The sequence below is a fragment of the Ovis aries genome, chromosome 19 (assembly GCF_016772045.2).
Source record: "Ovis aries strain OAR_USU_Benz2616 breed Rambouillet chromosome 19, ARS-UI_Ramb_v3.0, whole genome shotgun sequence".
Taxonomy (NCBI): domain Eukaryota; kingdom Metazoa; phylum Chordata; class Mammalia; order Artiodactyla; family Bovidae; genus Ovis; species Ovis aries.
In genome coordinates, this window is record NC_056072.1 from 12,042,840 (window position 1) to 12,061,827 (window position 18,988).

Sequence of the window (18,988 nt, forward strand, 5' to 3'; positions counted from 1 at the left end):
ACCTTGGTTTTCCCCAACAGTAAGTGCACCTGCCCACTCACCCCAAAAGGAGGGTGCTATGGAGAGGTGTGCACAGACAGACCCAGGATGTTTTGAGAGAGATCCAGATCCAGGGAGGAGGAGAGTAGTGGCCAAAGTGGGCAGCTCATGAAAGAGCAGAGTGTTGGGCAGGTTGCGACTGGGGGTGCTGATGAGCAGAAGTGACAGAACTAGAGGGCAGGGGATCTTCTAGAAGGTTTGGCTGGCCAAAATGGGTGCTGGAGGAGGTGGCGTAGGGCAGTTCGTGGATGTCCTTGGCCTGGCTTCTAAAAGGTTTGTTCTGCAGTTGGCTGCTGGCACCCATGTGTGGGACTCTGGGGACAGCCACAGCAGCATCACCAGTCCTCATCTGCTGAGTCTGAGCCTGAGCCTTCCTATCCCAACAGAAGGTATCCCTTGACCAGGATAAACTATGTCTGTGGACACAAGATTCTTTTTTACCCAGCATGCACTGGGCTCACAGTGACTGCTTCTAGCCAGGAGCCACCACCTTTATCCATCTGGCACCACTTCACCCGGAAGATACCATGGTCATAGGGAAGAGCTTTCCCCCAGCAGGCATCATCCTCACAAGGCCCACCTTTACTCAGCAGGCACCACTTATACCCACCTTATGAACAGGCTCTGTCTTTACTCAGCAGCTAACAAATTTTTATTCAGCAGATACCACGCTCACAGGAAATATCTCTACCCACCAGACACTTGCTTTATCCAGCAGGTATCAGCCTTACCCAGCATGCATCACTTTTAGCCACCAGCTGTACCCAACATGCATCATACCTCCAGACACTGGTACCAGCTTTCCCCAACATGCATCACGCCCCCAGATACCAGTATGACCCAGCAGGTGTCACGCTTGTAGGCACCCAGGGTCAGGTGAAGGCTTGGTCTGGAGGTTCCTTGGCTGCACTGCTCACTCACCTCCTGCTCTTTCTTGAGCAACTCCATGGCTTCCTGGAATCGCTTTTCCTTCTCCTCCGTCTCTGCAATGGTGGCTTGGTTTTGTTCCTCGTAGGCCATGGCGACCACAGCCAGGATCAAGTTCACCAAGTAGAAGGAGCCCAGGAAGATGACCAGCATGAAAAAGATCATGTAGATCTTCCCTGCAGACCTCAGGGTCTAGAGGAGCAAGGGGGCAGAGGTCATCTTCACTGGGGCTCCATACGGGTCATGTGCGCAAATTCCAAGCTGCCCAGCCTGGCTGTGCCAAGGGTTCAAACGGCCACAGCATGGGGGAGGCAGTGGAACATGTCCCGCCTATAGACAGAAGCATCTGAACCTACAGGGGGACCTACATGCATGGGGTGGGCCCCACTCGTGGGAGGAGGCAGAATGCTCCAGTTGACAGAGAGAGTGTTGCATCACATAGGGTGAACTAGCGTCCCACTCACAGAGCACAGAGTGTCTTATATAGAGGGCGGGGTCCTTGGTCACCAACAAAAGGCAAGTTTCTTTGCCTGCTGAGCCCCTCAGAGCCCTCTGCCCCGACTCTGTTCTGGCCAGTGGGGAAGCTGCTGGGGCCGCCTGAGGCTAGTCACTTGTGCAGCCTGGGCCCTGGTTCTGGGCCCTCCGCCCATCCTGGTGGCCTTGCGCCCCATGTACCTGCTGGTAGAGGCGCTCCCAGCAGTCCTGCGTCATCAGTCGGAAGAGTGCGAGGAAGGCCCAGGCGAAGGAGTCAAAGCTGGTGTAGCCATGGTCAGGGTTCTCGCCGGCCTTCAGGCACCTGTAGCCCTCGGGACATGTCCTGTGGCCAGACACACCGACTGTTCCACGCTGTGAGGGGTCCTCTGTCCCCGAGACTCTAGTTCCACACAGCGGGGTCGTGCCTTCCTGATTTTTCACGCTGTGCCTCCCACCCGGGACAGGCTTCTCCTTTTCTCGTCATCTGTCTGCTGCCAGGCCCAAATCCAGCTCCCTCTGTCCACACGACATGTCATCCCAGCTGGTGTCTGCATTGCCTCTCCCCTCCCAGAGGAAGTGTCCAGGGCCTGGCCCAGGTTTCTTCCCTGCCTGCCCACCCCAGGGGAGCTGGGCACAGGGCAGACACATGGGGGGAACACGGAGGCTGAGCTGAATAGGACAGACCTGGGCAAAGGCCAGACCATGGGGTTGCGGGGTGACTCTGGGCTGGACAGGCTGGGGCCCGGCCATGTCTGGAGGGGACAGTTTCTTTCCCAAAAGGGAGCACTGGGCTGGAGCCATGAGTGGACAGAGGATGGGGACAAGGGAAACTTGGCAAGTAGGAGGGTGCAACCAAGGGGCCTCTGCGCCTTGCTAATGTGATAAACTAAGAAAAGAAGCCTTTCTCTTTGGCAACAAGAAGGGCTCTGGAACTCCACAGTCAGACGTGCAGGCCTACTGCCCTCCAGAGCACTCCCCTCGGTGAGCCTGTGTGGCCCTGCGGAGCAGTTACCCTGCCCGAGGTGCAGGCGCACACAGGGCCCCGGATGGTGCACGTGGCACTGGGCATCTCTGGGAGCCACACCCTGCTTGCCATGGAGGAGAGTCTAGGCTGCCAGGGGAGGCCAAACTTCCTCTTAACCTGATGGACAGTTCAAGACGGAGAAAGCGAAGACTGGAAAGGGAGGGTGCCACCCTGGGGGGCTTTGGGAAGGGAGTGGAGCCAGGGCTGGACTGGTGGGGGGCCCTGCAGTGCTTCCTGGGTCCTCTCTTCAGCATTCTGTCTGCCCTCCCTGCAGATGTGAGCCCCCTTCTCTTTCTTTACCTCTCCCAGCTGTCTCCCTGTGGGGGTGGGGGGAATATTCCAGAGACCTGGCAGGGAAGAGAGCCAGGGAAAGGTCTTGCTGTCCCTGGTGTCAAGGGCATAAACAGAAAGCACTGGAAGGAGAGTCCCCTGGCTGAGTGAGGTGGCCCTGGGGGTGGGTGGTACGTACCCAGCGTCGGAGCTGTTCCCACACAGTAACACATCAGAGGTGCCATTCTTGAGTAGGTAATTTTCTGGAAGAGAAGCATCTGATAATGAGGGGCACGTGGGGTCCAGACTCCTGGGGTTTCCAACTTACATCCTGGGCGTGGGGAGGGGTATAGAGGCACCGCTGGGTGTCTTCCGTCTGCTTCTCTGCTCCGGCCCTGACCTCTGCCTTCTGTCTGGCTAGGTTTGAGGCAATGCTGACTGCTTCTCTGGCCTTCTGCTTGCTCTTCCTTAGACAGTCAGCTGTCAGTGTCCCCAGTGGACTCAGGAAGTCCCCACAGGGAACTTCTACACCTGCTCCAATCACTCAGGGGCCAACCTCGGTCATGGGAAGCCACGAACTAGGAGGCAGGGGTCTGTTCAGACAGGGCTCGGGTTGGACCAGGTGAGACATGGGACACCAATCCCGTCGCCTCCACTCTGGGGCCATCTATCAGTCCCCCTCCTGCCCCACTAGCTGCCTCAGTCTCAGGCAGCAGGTTTCCACGACCAGCAGCATCAAGCACCAACTGGGAGCTGATTAGAAAAGCAACTTCCCAGAGATACTGACTCAGAAACTCGGGAGGTGGGGACCAGCAGTCTGTGTTTCCTGGAACCTTCCAGGTGACCTTTGCACGCAGGAAAGTTTTGGAACTGCTGCTACACAGCCACAGCTGAATCACAAGCAGATGCACTCACAGAGTTTCCATCTATTTCATTCTTCCACAGTGGACTGCTGGTGTAGGTCAGAGGCCTTGACTTCAGAATGGCCCCTGGGGCCCTTGTAGACGAGCATGTGGCCTTGTACCAGCCTCTACCATCAACCTTTGGTCCAGACTGATGGCTCTAGACAACGGGGGTGCTGGCCATCAGCCCGGATGGCAGAAGTGTAACTCACAGAGCAGTGGAAGAACCCGAGGGGCCCGCACGGCTTTGCGGCATCACAGAGCTTGTCCTGGGCTGCACGCGGATGGAATTAACATCCTGACAAGGATCACTGACCTCAAGTGACAAAGCCCACGCCAAGCAGATGGGGTCTCCACTCTGAGCCTGTTCCCTGACCCTTTCCCAAGGGAAACCCCTCCCTCTGCAGGCAGGCTGGTTTCTTCACCATTCCTGACCCTGCAAACATCGCAACTGCTGTTCTCCTATCGACCTCTCCATCCTCCTGCTCTTCAAGGGTCACCTCCCCGTACAGCCTGAGAACTCAGGAGACCTCAGCCTGAGAACTCAGTGCTAAGACTGCTCCTCTCCTGTCCTCTCTCCCAGAGCCCCAGAGGGCAGAGGCGGGGATCCCTGACACCCAGCCAGGTCTCTAGAGGGGCGGGTAGGGCTTGGATGTCCCCAGAAGGAGGCTTGCATGGGAGATGCCCAGCCCTGGGTGGGAGATGCCCAGTTCTGGTGGGGGTGTCAGAACCCTGCCAGGGGGCCACAGAGCCAAGTTGGCACCTGGGTCATTGAGGTAGAGGTCCAGCGATCCCCAGATCAGGCCGTCGGCCTCCACGGAGCCGTTGGTGCTGTTGGTGCCGTTGAGCACTGTGAAGTTGCGGACGCACTTGTGCCTCAGGTTGCCCATGAAGAGCTGCAGGCCGATGAGGGCGAAGACGCTGAGGCAGAAGACCGTGAGGACCATCACGTCGGCCAGCTTCTTCACAGACTGGATCAGGGCCCCCACGATGGTCTTCAGGCCTGGGGGAGGTGAGGCGGAGCGCGGGGTCACCTGCGGCGCCACGTCCCCTGCCCCAGTGAGCAGGGCCCGGGCCTGAGGGGTGCTGGGGGGTGGGCGATCATGAGGTACGGGCAGGGGAGGGAGGCCTCTCTCGGGTATTTCAGATCAAAGCTCCCCCCTTCCTCTGCTGCCGAGATTCTGTCCTGATCCCCTGCAGCGGGAGTCCAGCCTGGAGTGCCTCTGTGTATTTTCAGAGGGGCCTCGTTCTCTTTGCTCTCCCATAGCAAATACCTGATATAAGCATGGGAAGTGCTGTCTCCTTGAGGGAGAAAACACTCAAAGCCTGTCCCTCTTTCACTGGTCCCTCTAAATGCAGTCCCTGGGAAGGAGACAGAGGGCCAGGCCCATGCCAGGGCAATGGAGGGCCTTGGCCTTGACCCTGAGATGGGAAGAGACACGCCATTCTCAGCGGGGGAATATGTATGCCAGGCAGGTGTGTGGGGGGGTGTGGGATCCAGCAAGGCCGTGGTTGGGGATGTCCCAAGGAGCCTGTTCTGCCTCAGGTCACACTTTTGGGGAAAGGCTCAGGGGCACCTGTTTTGTGCTTTCCTCCTCTGCCCTGTGCCCTGGGGACTCGTCCCCGTCCATCCTGCTCCCAAAGCTGAGAGGCTGTGATGTGTTAGTCGCACGGCCCCGTTCCCTGCAGAAGCCAGCGCCACACAGAACAGCACGTGTAGACGCCTTTGGTGTGACACTTGGCTGCAGGCCTGTGACAAGTTCACAAGTTCAAGCAGAGCATCGGGAGTGAGGGAGCTTCTCTGCCAGCAGCGGGGACCTGCCCCCTCCACCCCTCCTCCCCAGCCCTCCTCCCTCCATCAAAGCGGCCAGATCTCAGATTAAGCCCCATCCATCCATCATCCAGCCGGTTAATGTGTTAGGAGCACCCGTGTGGCAGTGCCCATGACTCAGAGACAAGGAGGCAGCGATGGGCAAACACGGGAGAGGGGAGAGGAAGTCATCCCCATAGTGCCAGCAACGCTGCTGCCTGCCCGGGGCTCGGAGGCACTCAGCGTCCTCTGTGAAATCGTCCTGGCAGATGTTGGCAACTGCCTGGGCAGTGAGTGGACCTCGCAGGAGTCTGGGCCTGGAGTGGCGGTGGTGACGGGACTCATGAGCCCTCTGTAGTCCGGGACTATTTTCATCTCTAGCAGAGCTTCTGGGACCCTGTGGTGGGCATCTGGTTCTCCTCACCATGCCCACTGAAAGAGGCACGGGGAAGAGGGCAAAGTGAGCGTCAGTAGGCAGCAGCTCACATTTCCAAACTGGACTCTGCCTCCACAGCATCTTTGGCCTAAAGCACTCAGGTCAAGGCTCTGAACACCTCCTAGTCTATGGAGACAGTGTTCTTGGGAACAGTCAGTTGGCGGCCCAGCCCTTTAACCACTTCTCAGATGATGACAGAGTCCACTTCTGGCCAGGAGGATTCCAACCAGGGAGAGGGGTTCTCTCTGAAAAGACCTAGGAAGGGATGGGTCCTGGCAGATCAAATGGGAAAGTCTCCCTCCACTGAAGCTCTAACAGGCTGGCTGAAGAGCCTTAGGAAACCAACCATTCCGATTCCTTCCCATTTTAAAGCAAAGGAGACTGGAGAGAGCCACGGCTATTAAGCCTCAGCGCAGGGGACACCTCCTCCAGGGAGACTTCCGTAACGCTGACCACAGCATTTTCCTGATGCTCACTTTCAGGAGCTCCTGTCTGGCAGCTTTGAAGAGATCCAGTGGGGCTGGGTTGGGAATGGCGGGCTCCCTCTCCTTTAACCCCAAATGGAGAAACAGTTTCTTGTCACCCTTTTTCAATAAAACAAACTGGGGCATGCCTTTTCTTAATGGCTCTGGTCAGTGTGCTTTCCTACCTTTGCTGGGTGTGTGCTGTGAAGTCCCCGGGGCCCTAGAGGACAGATCCTGAGGTATCTGAGGATGTGTGTGTACCAAGGCCAATGACACCTGTTACGACGGTGGGGTGGGGGAGGCTTCGTGGGAGTTGGAGCAGCCTGTCCCACTCACTATGAGCTCTTAGCATGCTGGGGCCACTTGTGGGGAGTGTGGGGGCAAGCCCATGGGTGTACTCAGCCCATGGTGGGATCAGAGTCAGAAGGAGCATTCTGAGGCTCAGTGTGAAGTCAACATGAATGGGGGCTCCCCTTATATGATAAATGAGCCCCATCAGGGGAGACTGAACTTTAGGGAGCTCAGAGCAGGGCCTCTGGCTCCCTGGAGGCAGCAATAGCCAAAAGCAGGCCAAGGGCCCAGGACCCATCCGCTTTCCAAATCAGGAGTGGATACCACCATCTGGTTCTGCCATCTCCCCAGATCGGTGGTGTACAACCTGTTTCCAGCTGCCTGCTCAAAAGAAGCGCCTGCTCCGGTTCTGAGTGCGGACATGCTGGGAAGTGCCTCTGGGCTCTGACATCAGTCTTAGAGAACATTCCTAGATGGATGGGGTTGACTGGCTTTCTAGAGAGGCCGCCTGGGCCTCAGCAGGTTTCCCGGGGACAGTTGCCAACATGTTGTCAAGGAGGATTTCTTCCCGAGGCTGCCATGCACGGTTCGCTAAACGTCCGCCGCACGCGCAGCGAGGGCTGTTAGACGCCAAGGCCCGCGACACCTGTCCACAGAGTACGTTCTGTGTCACAGAACGGGGCGGGAGTGCCAGCTATGCATGTATCAAGGGGGCTCCAGGCAGGGACGGGGCGCTCAGCCACGAAAGGCCGTGCCCGCGCTGTCTTTCTGGGCTCTGGGTGTGGTTTCCCTACAAACAGTTCTTTTAGTGTCCTGATCGCAGGACGATGCTTCGAGGGGAAGCAACACACACATAAGCTTTGACCCCTTCCGATAGTCGAGTTCAGTTTGGGAAAGCAATCACTGTCCTGGGGAGAATTTGGGTTCAACCCAGGACCTTCCATGGTGTACTCTGGGCCCCCGGGGGTCTGTGGTGGTGGGCTTTGCTGGGGTGGGCCTGGAGCCCCTTCGAGGCACCGAGGGGACAACCGTATCCACTGCCAATAGCCCCCACATCTGAGCTCTGGGAAAGGTACTCTGGGGACAGGCACATTCGGGGGGACCTTCCTGAGGGCCGCCTTGGCCCCCAGGTGGCTGGAAAGGCCCAAGCGTATCCCTCCAGCCTTGGCGTTTAACCTGATTTTCACCTGAAATGACTGATATAGTTTTCAGGGCCCGGAGGACTCGGAAGGTACGTAAAGCTGAGACATTGCCCAGGTCCACAAATTCAGTGGTGTATCTGTAACAGGGGAAATTCACACACAGGACAGTGACAGCACGCCAGGAGGACACACGGTCGGGGGTGGGGTGGGGGAGACAGAGAGAGAGTCACTTGTAGCTGATATCTGGGAGCAAAGCTGAGCATCTTACCTGGGATAACTGAAATAGTTTTTAGAGCTCTCAGGACTCTGAAAGTTCGAAGAGCCGACAAATTGCCTAGTTTTATATTTTCTGATACATACCTGCAGAATCAAACCACAGTTATTGGGAATTACAAAGCAGCACCTCAGCCCACCCTCCCCGGCCAGCCCTCTCTCTCTTCTCCCGCTCCCATGGGAAGGGCTGGGCATGACCCACAGCCTCCCCCAGGTCTTTTTCCTGCTCTCATCCCTCCTGCCACGGGGACCTCAGCGAGGATGCCTTTAGAGTGTCCACAGGACAAGCTCCCAGGCAACTCTCTTGGTGACGGTCCTGTGAACAACCGGCGCTAGGAGGTGGCTACTCTGCCACATTCTCCATGCCACTGGAGACTGTCACACGGCCACATGGTGGGGTCTGGGGCTGAGGACACGGCCAAGAGGGAAACTCCATTTTCCAGGGGGAACGTAGTGAAGGAAGCAGGCGGCGTCTGGTCCTGGGTGTGCCCTGCGTCTTCTGCAGTGGCATGGGCTCACGCCTTGAAGCTCTGACCTATGGGACTCAGAAGCCCCAGAGACCACTGTGGAGGCATGGCTGGGTGTCTGAAGGCAGCCTGCTTGCTCCTTCCAACCACAAATCTCTGTGCAGGGGCTGGTGCAGGAGTCCCTGAAGTCAGAAGGTGGCGGTGACCTGAGAACTCAGAGGGAGAAGACTTCCCAAGAGGATGCTTTGGAAGGCGAGATGGGAGGTTGGCCAGAGAGTGAGCTCTTTGACTGTGGGCAATGACCAACACAAGAAGAGGGAAAAAGCAGGTTGTGGAGTCCTAGGGATGTGGCAACCCCTCTCCCATGAGGCCACCTCTGTCTTGGTGTCCCCTTACAATGGGTCTCCATCGGAGGAGTCACCCTGGGAAGTGAGCAGCCCTCCTGGGGCTATGTCCTGGTCGGGCCCAAGTGGTGCTTAGCTGGGCTGAGTGGCCATGGGCGCACCTTGGACAACAGATTCCATAGGCCCAGAAGGAAGGCATCAGTCTCTGGGGGGCTGCGCCCACCCAAGCAGAACACAAGGACACGCGTGGATGGGTCCCATGACCAGGATGTCTGAGCATGGATGGATAGTGTGTGCCCGGGGCTGTTGGGAGAGTGGCAAGTGACTGGTGATATTTAATCAAAGGTTTCACATCCAGGGTGTCTGACATTTAACTGAAGGTGTCTGATGTTTGACAAAGAACAGCGGACTCTGGATGGCTCATGTGTAACCAAGTGTCTCCGACCCGGTGTCTGAGTGATGTCAGCCCAGTGACACTGGGTGAGTGTCGAGGGTGGGTTGACAGGGCTGATGGACTCACTCTGCTAGTCAGTGTGGCCCTCCAGGCCCTTCCACTCTGCTTAGAGCTTCTGAATGTGCCTCCAAGCTCTGGGGGTCTGCAGGGAGGGACCTGGCAGGCTCCGCCAAGGGACTCAGTGTCCTGAGGTTGGTCGGGTCCAGCCTGGTCCAGCGCTGACACCAGCTTCCTCTCCGTCCACTCACGGGGCTCCTCCATCCTCATGGGGCTTCTGTGGACCAAGCCTGCTCCCTCCTCACTCTCCATACCCCTTCAGGGATGGGAAGTCAGCAGACTCATTCTCAGCAGAGCTTTCCTTCTGCCTGTACCAGGTCCTTTCTATGGTGTGGTTTCCATTTCTTCCACTGGACTCACGGCAGCTTGCAAATCTTTCTTGGGTTCAAAAGTCAGACACAGACCTGGCTCCCGATGGGAGGTAAACATCACCTCATCTATTGATCTGGTTGAAGCTCCCTCCCAACTTTGGCTGGCTAGTCCACTTTCTGTGAGGGCTCTGACCCTCATGCCTCTGAGGGTTGCACATTCTCCTCTCAGGCTTGGACTCTGTCCTGATGAGGTGTGGCCGTGGGGCTGTCAGGATGAACCTGGACCGTTGCCAATGTTGCTGTTACATGGAAGCCACAGTTCCGGCCTGCAGGTGGCTCTGGGTCCATTTTCTGTGGCTACTCCAGTGGGTGTGCCCCATAACTGAGTTTTCTTGCTGAGGACACTGGCTTCAAGGCTGTGTCTCCTGGGTATAGGGAATGGGCAGAGAGCTGTGCCAGAGAGGGAGCCAACTACTTCAGTCTCTTGTCCCTCCCAGAGCCTGCCTGTCCCCTCGGGTCTCCAGTGAAGCCCTGTCCGTCTCCTGCTTGGATTTAGCCAGTCTGTGCCCGTCCCAGTGTAGACCCTGTCTCCCCCATCCCCTAAGGGTCCCTAGCACCAACAGTGGCCTCCAGTCAACACCTGCTGGGCACAGGGAAGCCAAGACCCCAAGGGGTATGCTCCCATAGCCTTCAAGGCCAGTGGGGTGGCTGAGAATGGGGCGGGGCCAGCGGTCGAAATACCGAGGAGGAAGAAGCCTGGAAGGTGGGGTGCAGGGCAGGGTGAGGGCAAGGTGTGTCTGTGAGCACGTCTGTGACACGGAGGGCTACTGCCTCTTTCCCTCGACCCAGAACCTGGTGCCTGACTGCTTCCCACCTCGGGGCCCTAGACCCTCACCGAAGCCTCTCTTGGGGCCCTGGAGTAAGGCCAGGTGGGAGAGACCTGACATCTAGCAAAGGGGCAGCTTCAACAGTGGCCCAGAACGGGGTGAAGCAGGGATCTGTGCTGCCCAGATGCTCCATCAAGCCATTCCACTCTTTCTGCGGGGGCCAAGCCTCAAGGCAGGGGCAGACAGCTGGGGCGGGATCGTGGGCCCTGACACAGAAAGATCAGACGGTGGCGGGGGAGAGTTCTACCCCATCACACCAGCCCCAGTGCTAGAGGAAGGCTTTTGGAGGCTATGGAGCCACAAGGAAGGCAGAGCCCGGCCTTGCTCCTGCTCAGCCCCAATCCGGTCAGGCAGCCCTCCCATTCCAGGCAGACGGCCCCTCCTGGGCTGCGAAGCAGAGGTACAGCCGGCACGTTAGCTGCTGCGGTGATTGCCACCCTCTCCTCTCTGCCCTCCCTCCCTTCCCCTCCAGGTTTGGTTTCCATAACAACCCCAGAAGGTGGGAGGCAGCTGGTAATGCCCAGCTGAAAGGGGGGCCACAGGAAGAGCTCTGGCTGGAGGGTTGCAAGTGGAGCCTGACAGGCTTCCTGGCACCCTCCTCTGACCCTCCACAATCTCTAAAGTGGGTGGGACTGGGGATCAGGTGGAAGCCTAAGTCAGAAACATCAGATTAGGGGTGCTTCTCAAGGACACAAGTTAGGAGACCTGGCTTGAGTCCCTGCATTGCTGCTGATTCATCCTACAATTTGAGGCAAGGGGTAGGCTCTCTTTGAGCCTCAGTTTCTCCATCGTTAAAATGGAGGGGAGGCGGGGGAATGTCGCTGAACAGAACTTTCCTGCCGCTCTGGTTATTCTAGGAGCTCCACATTACTGAATCACTTTGGTTACAGCAGAACGCTTTTCACTGCTTCACCACGGCAGTAATTCTTTGTTTTCACAAAGCAGGAGCACCGTCAATCGAAGTGCTGGGCCGATCTAGCCCAGAGAGCAGATCTGGCATCCCAGTGGGCCCAGGCAGCCCCAGGGGAAGTGAGCGGGCCATTTCTTCTGAGACACTCAGAAACGTGGAAATAGTCTGGTTGCCTTGGAGGTTCGCTCTGCTTTTTCAGCTCAGGGTCAGTATAGAACGAGGGCAGGAGGCCTTGGTGAGCAAGGCATTCCTTCTCTGCGATTCTGAATGAAGGGAGTAGCTTCCCTTGGGATTCTGTGGGTGGGGGGCGGGGAACTGACTGGGATTCTCTTGCGAGACAGGACAGGAGGACTTCCTAAGAGCTAGATGGAGAGGACTCAGAGCACCGCCCGGAGTCACGGGCTGAAGACAAAGCAAAGCCTAGCTCTTGACATCAGACAAGGGGCCCAGGGTTCTGGGCGTGTTGGTGCAATAATCCAGTTCTCTGCTCAGGCTCCAGGACGGGAAGGTAGGGGAGGCTCAGGCAGAGGCGGTATCCTCCTCCTGTGACTTCAGGCGCTCGGGGGTCTGTGGATCGCCGCCCACCTCCCGCAGGGCACCTGAGAGCCTGGGCCTGGAGATCCTGCTCCACTCTCATCAGTCCTGGCTCAGACAGAGAACGCCACCTCCCTTCTCACACCTTGGACTCGCCTCCCAGCTCTGTGTCCTCAGTTGATGACCCTGCTTCTTACCACAGAGGAAACAGAAGCAATCAGAAGGGAAGTTCCTTCTCTCATCGTCGGCTCTATCAGCCACCCCCACTGCCACTGGGAATTCTGTCTTCCCTGCTCTTATGACCAACACTCCCTCCAGACCCTGGATTCCCGACCCCTCGGGGCCAGCTCAAGGGCTTCGCTCCTCCATCACCAACCTGCCCTCCCTCCTGGATCGTTCCCATCAACCGGCACAGATGCTCCCTTCTTAAGGGTCCTCCCTTCACCCATCCTCCCCTCTGATCACCGTCTTACCTTGGGTCCTCTTTTAGAGTAAACCCCACAGACCAGATGGGTACACTTGCCCTTCTCCATTCTCCTCCCACCCCGCCTGGAGCCCTCTCTAATCAGCTGTGTGTCCCCCGTCTTGTCAAGGTCAAGGTCATCTGCCCTTTTTACATTGTTGACTCCAACAGTGCATCTCGGTTCTCACGAGCATCCTTGTGGTTCCTTTCGAGTCACGTCCCCTTGCTGGCTTTCAGGACACTGCTCTCTCCTGATTTTCCTCAGCCTTCCCCGGGGGTTCCCTCCAGTCTCTTTGCTCCATCCTCCTTCTTCCTGACTTCAGGATGTTGGAGCATCCCAGGGTACAGTCCCCAGGCGGCTTCCCTTCTCTGGCGACTCTCCCAGATGATCTCATCCGGTCTCCTGGCTTTAAATACCATCCGTATCCCGATGGTTTCTAAATTTATACCTCCGAGTGGACCTCTTTCCTGAACTCCAGGCTGGAAGATCAGTTGCTGACTCAGTATCTCACCCTGGATGCTTTCAGACCTAACATATTCCAGACCGGATATTCGAGTCTTCTCTGCCGTGCGTTCTCCAGGCTGACACGTGGTCACACCAGCCACCCAGCTGCCTGAGCCAAGAGCTGCCTCGAGGCCTCCTGTCAGCCCTACTTTCAAACACCCCCAGAATCTGACCATATCTTGCACCTTCTCCTCTGGGACCCTGGTCCCAGCCACCATCCTCTCTCTCCTGGCTCCCAATACAGCCTCTGCGCTTACCCTTCCCCAGAGTCCCACCCACAGAGCAGCCAGGGCCACCTCCTCGAAGGTAAAGCAGAGTGCGTCCCTCCCTGCTTTTAACCCCCATCAGCTGTCATCACACTCGACTCTTTTGGCCTGTAGGGTTGAAGTCTGTCTCCCACAGCCCAGGGCTCTGGCCCTTGTTTGCTCAGCTCTGTCCAGGCCTAAATCAACACTGGATTCAGGAAGACTGGTAGCCCTTCTCCGAGCCTTGGTTTCCCCACCTGTAAAAGGGTGGGCTGGAGTCAGCTGACCAGTAGCGTGCCTAGAAACAGGGGCTCTGCTGCCTGTTCTGACCGGCAGACAGAGAGCACCCCATCATCAAGGTCCAGTCTCTCTCTTTCCCTCTCTCCTCCACTGCATGGCTGAGCTCAGAGCTGCTCACACCCAAGGGCCAATAAAGACTTCGTCATGAACAGGTGGACTTAGTCAATCTGAGAAACCTAGAAAGCGGCAGCGGAACTGCACTTCGGATAGCACCCAGCTCAACACCACCCCTTCACCAGTGGGGAAAGCAAGGCTCTGAGGGGGCAGGGAGTATAACGCTCACCGGCTCTGCTGCCGCCAAGGTGCAGCGCCCAGCCCTGCGCACACTGGGCTCTCCACACATCAGTCTTTCGGAAAGGGTTTGACGGCTAAGCCCCTGACCACGACTCCTGCATGAGAGGCCTGCCCTGATCCCTCAACTCCGCCAGAACCCAGCATCCGTTGTCTGAGCTATCCAGAGTGGCATGCCTCAATCCAGCCCCTCAGCAAGAGGTCTCCTCCCAGGCAAGGAAGTGGGGCAGCAGGCCTAGGGTCGCGTTTGCTCACTGAGTCCCTGCGTCAGTCTGCTCATCTGTAAAATGGAGATAAGGAACCCCAATCTCGTCTACCTCTCTGGCTGGTGGGTCATGTCGGTGACTAGGGGTCTCGCAATGTGCCAGACGTGGGGTCTGTGAGTGCAGATTGAAGCCACGCCAGGGTGCCTGGCAGGAGCTCCTGGGGAGGTCTGGCCACTTCTCTGGGCTCCTTTGCTCTCTCTCCTGCAGTTTAAGTCACTTTGGAATCCAGGTCACTTTTCATAGTGGTCCAGAGATTTCAGGTTGTAACACTGGTTTCCCTTGATGGAAAGCGCAGAGGATGCGAAACCCGAATCTTAATGAAGCCCCCTGAGCACAAGGCTGCCACGGAGCCACAGATGAGCCAGTGGCCCTGACCCCTAAGGAAGCTTGAGCTACTCTGAACCCATCTCTCCCCACCAGGATGGGCTGAGGGCCTCCATGCCGTCTCCCACCTCCAGAGCAGGAAAGTCGGTTGCTCTATAGCCACCTGCAGAGCTGACGTGGCCTCAGCCTGGGGCCAGGAGTGGCGCCCATGCCCCTCAGTGTGGCCTCTCCCTGAACAGCGCAGCAACAAGGTACTTACGCCATGATGATCACACTGAAGTCCAGCCAGTTCCACGGGTCCCGAAGGAAGGTGAACGCGTGCAGGCAGAAGCCTCGAGCCAGGATCTTGACCAGAGACTCAAAGGTGTAGATGGCAGTGAAGGTGTACCTGGGGAGGAGAGAGCAAGAGGAGGGTGAAGCCTGCAGGCCAGGCTGGCACACGCCCGGTGCATCTTTCCCCCTCGGCGAGGGCCCTCAGACCAGCCTCTCTGCAAAGCCCCCATGGTAGAGCTGGGTTTGGGAGCTGGAGCTTTGTTCCAAACACCTGGTCGGCTGATGCATCATCCTGTTTACTCAGCATCGTGCACAGGCCTCCCATGTTTCCATGTGAACTCTCTATCTTCTCTCAGTTGTCTTGATGTAAGAAGACCCTTCACCTGTCTCCTCACCTCAGCCCTGGGGGTTGAGGGTAAAGTACCCACTGTGGCCACTGAAGGGCTGCAGGACACTCAGTCATGGCCCCGCACTTTTGTTTGTGGATTCTCAGTGGACAGCCTGGACTGTCATCAACCACCCACAGGTAGGTGGGTACAGGTGTCTACCTTGGGCTTTGAAAGCGGGTTGATGTTCTAACACCTGAGACTGGAAGAGGGCTGCTCTCTGTGCTCGGGGCCAGCTGAGCAATCCCAAATGCTCGGGTGCTGGGACTGCGGCCCACAGGGCCAGACAAGGAAAGGGTCACAGCCCTGCTGGTCCCCGGGTCTTAGCAGCTGGATGCGGAGCACAGCGTCAGTGATGCTGCCAGGTCCTGTGCGAACAAGGCAAGCCGCTTAGGGAAGAGAGGCTTCCCTAGCCTTTCGGTGGTCCCCTGAAAACAAGAGCCAAACGCACCAGGGCTGTTGGGTCCTCTTAGAGCCCATAGGTACTTTCATTTGGGAAGGAAGAACCAGGCAGCTTTCTAAAACTGGTTATAGGAAGTAGGACTTAGGGAAAAGAGCCAGCAGCATGTGGCGCTGAGCTAGGGAGAGTCCAGGGCCTTTTCGTGGTGCCCACTCCCCCTAGCTGCACAGTCTGAAGCGGTTACTTCTCCAGTTCTCTCTCATCTGTCAAACGGGCCCAGCGGCTGTACCTGCCCTATTGGGTTGCCAGGAGGGTTACGGGACATGGTGCTCACAGTTCTAGGACAGTGCCTGGCGTGCACTAAGCGTTCATTCAATTATTAGTTAGTACTGTCCCTGTGCATTCTCCAAAACCATCGGGCGGGTCAGGGAGAAAGCCCTTCTTTTGCCAACCCAGAGAGCTTCCTCTCCTGAGGACACAAACCAAAGCACAGATTTGGCAGTGCTGGAAGCAGCAAGAGACGGAAGGAAGGGCTGGGCCTAGGGCGCCCCAGGTGGGTGAGCTGTGGGCCTCTGCTCAGGTGACCTTGAGGCCAGGAGTCTCGACTGGGAAAGGCAGAGGGGGCAGGGCCTGCTGGAGAGGCCCTGGAGGTACTCACTCGACATATTTGGTCCAGGGTGGAGGGTCGTGCTGGGCCATGAACACGCAGTTGGTCAGGATGGTACACATGATGAGCATGCTGAAGAGCGTGGCGCAGTGTCAAGGAAAATCGCCTGCAGGGGGCCAGCCGGGCCGCCACCACCAGCGGGCCCCACGCCACCAGGCCAAGGCTGCCAGGTCGACGAGACGAGGGCTCCCAGGAAACACACCGGGGCTCTGCCCAGTCCTTGCCAATCCATCCCCTCTGAGGCTGGACACCTGCCCTGCTCCACAGCCTCTGACAGGGACCAGACCCTTGAATTGGAGCTATTAGCAGAGTCCCTTGTAGGGCCCATCCCGGAGGGATGGATGGAAGGAAGGAACCTCCCAGACCTCAGAGGTTTTTACCTTTATACACGGCTGCTCGGAGGCCACTGCTCTGGGGGGAGGGAAGCCACGATGGCTGGGCTCTGAGTGCCCTCCTCCACTGCTACGGGAGTGGCCCAGGCTGACCTTTGAATCAGGACTTCTGCCAAAACCTATGCACCTTGTCAGGGCACACTGTCCTGGGGGAGGCAGGAGACCGCTTCTCTGGCCGTTGCTTCTTTTGCACAGGCTCTTCTCTCTTGGCCTCTGCTCTACCTGATACCCTGCTTCTCTCCTTCAAGGAGCTCCTCCTCAGGGCGGTCTGCCCTGACTCCTTGCCTATTGCATCCCCAGGGCACCGAGGACCCCTCTGTTAGCACGTCTGCCTCTCCGAATGACAGCGTCCCTCTGTTCCCACCAGAAGGGAGCTCTTTAAATGCCACGACTGTGTCTTGGGCATCCTTGGGGCCCTTGGCCTCAGCACTGAACTGATCCCTGACTCCTTGGCTCCAAGTCCCAGACGCTGCTTCAGACTGGATGAAGCTCTGAGTGACCGCCATGGACTCTCTTGCCTCTACCAGAACTGCGGAGGAACAAAGGCCAGACCCTGGGCCTCCTGTGGGCGGGGACACCCGAGGGTCCCGGCCCAGAACAAGGACACACTCTGCTGCCCTCAGGAATCCTCTCTCAAGTGTGACTGGGGAAACAGCCTCCCACCCGCTGTGGCGGCTCCCAGAGTCACCATCTTGCTTTGGCATTGGCCCGCGGGGCGATTAACATGGACAGCTCAGGTGCTGCAGTAATTGAACTCCGGGGGCCTGCCTTTTCCCTCCCCATCACAGTTCCATTCTTTCCCATGGCCTGCCCAACCTCAGGCCCAATGCGGAGTCCAGTGCAGTCAGACTGGAGAGGGGGCTGAGCTAGGGTTTTGATTTCTAGAGGGGGCTTGCCCAACTGGGGAGACAGGTGGGATGTCTTCCACACCTCCAATGCTTCTTCGAGAGAATCCAGGGAATCAGGCAATAGCATGTCAGATCCAGCCCGCAGCTTTATAGTGAATTCTCCAATTTCTCATCTGAGATGACAGGGGTCGGGTCTGGGGACCCTCACCCCTAGTTAAAACAGGGTTCAGTTCAGTTCAGTTCAGTCGCTCAGTTGTGTCCGATTCTTTGCAACCCCATGGACTGTAGAACATCAGGCTTCCCTGTCCATCACCAACTCCTGGAGCCTGCTCAAACTCATGTCCATTGAGTCTGTGATGCCATCCAACCATCTCATCCTCTGTCATCCCCTTCTCCTCCTGCCCTCAATCTTTCCCAGCATCAGGGTCTTTTCCAATGAGTCAGTTCTTCACATTAGGTGGCCAAAGTATTGGAATTTCAGCTTCAGCATCAGTCCTTCCAGTGAATATTCTGGACTGATTTCCTTTAGGATGGACTGGTTGGATCTCTTCGCAGTCCAAGGGACTCTCAAGAGTCTTCTTCAGTACCACAGTTCAAAAGCATCAATTCTTCGGTGCTCAGCTTTCTTTATAGTCCAACTCTCACATCCATACATGACCACTGGAAAGTCATACGACTACTGGAAAGCTGGTAGCTCAGCTCAGAGGCCAGGGCTACAGGGAGCCTTGATTTCTCCCCAGCTAGGGGGTGCCTCCCCAGACACTGGGGTCCTTCCCTCAGCTTGGTCTCCACCACTGGGCCTAGCTCCTTCTCCAGCATTCAAGGGCAGATTAGATAACCATCTCAATAGCCCTTCTCCCCTACACACACACACACACACACACACACACACACACACACAAACATTCCTCACACCCCGGCTCCCTGCCAAGGCTTTCCTCACTGGGCAGGGAGTTAACAAGCCCCTTAACCAGCCTTTATTCATCCCCAAAGGCAGGCTTAACTGTCTACTGAGGATCAGATGACTCCTGAAATATGAAGGTAATGATGTTAACAGCAAGTATTTATTGAGCCCTTCCTAGGTGCCAGGCTCTGCTCTCTGCATCCATTGACTATTTCTCTTCTCCCGAGAATGCAGGAGGTAGAGACTTCTCCACTCTAGAGATGAGGAGACTGAGGCACAAAGAGGTTACCTTGAAGGATACTCTAGTAGGTAGAATAATGCCCCCCAGCAAAGACAATCACGTCCTAATCCCTGGAAACTATAAACGCTCATGTAGATGGCAAAGGGGACTTTGCAGATGTGATTAAATTAAGGATCGGGTGATTATCCTGGATTATCTGGGTGGGCCCAATGTCATCACCGGGTCCTTATAAAAAAGAAAGAGGCAGGCGTCAGCATGATGTTTGTGAGAAAGACTCCACCAGCTGTTGCTGACTTTGGAAATGGAAGGGGGCCAGAGCCGAGGATTTTCCGCAGCCCCTGGAAAACAGAAAAACCTAGAAAACGGATTCTCTCTGAGAACCTCCAGAAAGAACTGCGGCCCTGTGGACACCTTGTTTTTAGCCCAGTGAGATCTTTTTTGGACTTCTGACCTCCAGAACCATAAGA

General features: G+C 57.0%; 1 protein-coding gene across 7 annotated transcripts in view; it reads right to left on the reverse strand.

Annotated features, from left to right (window-relative positions):
- SCN5A (sodium voltage-gated channel alpha subunit 5) overlaps positions 1-18,988 on the reverse strand; it is a 104,374-nt gene that overhangs the window by 59,823 nt on the left and 25,563 nt on the right. For 4 of the 7 annotated variants that reach the window (XM_042236506.1, XM_042236504.1, XM_027958022.2 and 1 more), the window contains exons 4-10: positions 16,128-16,217; positions 14,670-14,798; positions 7,825-7,916; positions 4,400-4,639; positions 2,934-2,997; positions 1,642-1,783; positions 961-1,158 (exon numbers count right to left, since the gene is read on the reverse strand). In XM_042236506.1, coding sequence (XP_042092440.1) covers positions 961-1,158; positions 1,642-1,783; positions 2,934-2,997; positions 4,400-4,639; positions 7,825-7,916; positions 14,670-14,798; positions 16,128-16,217 — 955 coding nt within the window. Of the gene's footprint in view, positions 1-960; positions 1,159-1,641; positions 1,784-2,933; positions 2,998-4,399; positions 4,640-7,824; positions 7,917-8,047; positions 8,140-14,669; positions 14,799-16,127; positions 16,218-18,988 lie in introns of all 7 variants that reach the window. The other 3 variants (XM_042236507.1, XM_042236505.1, XM_027958023.2) reach the window with 1 other exon arrangement.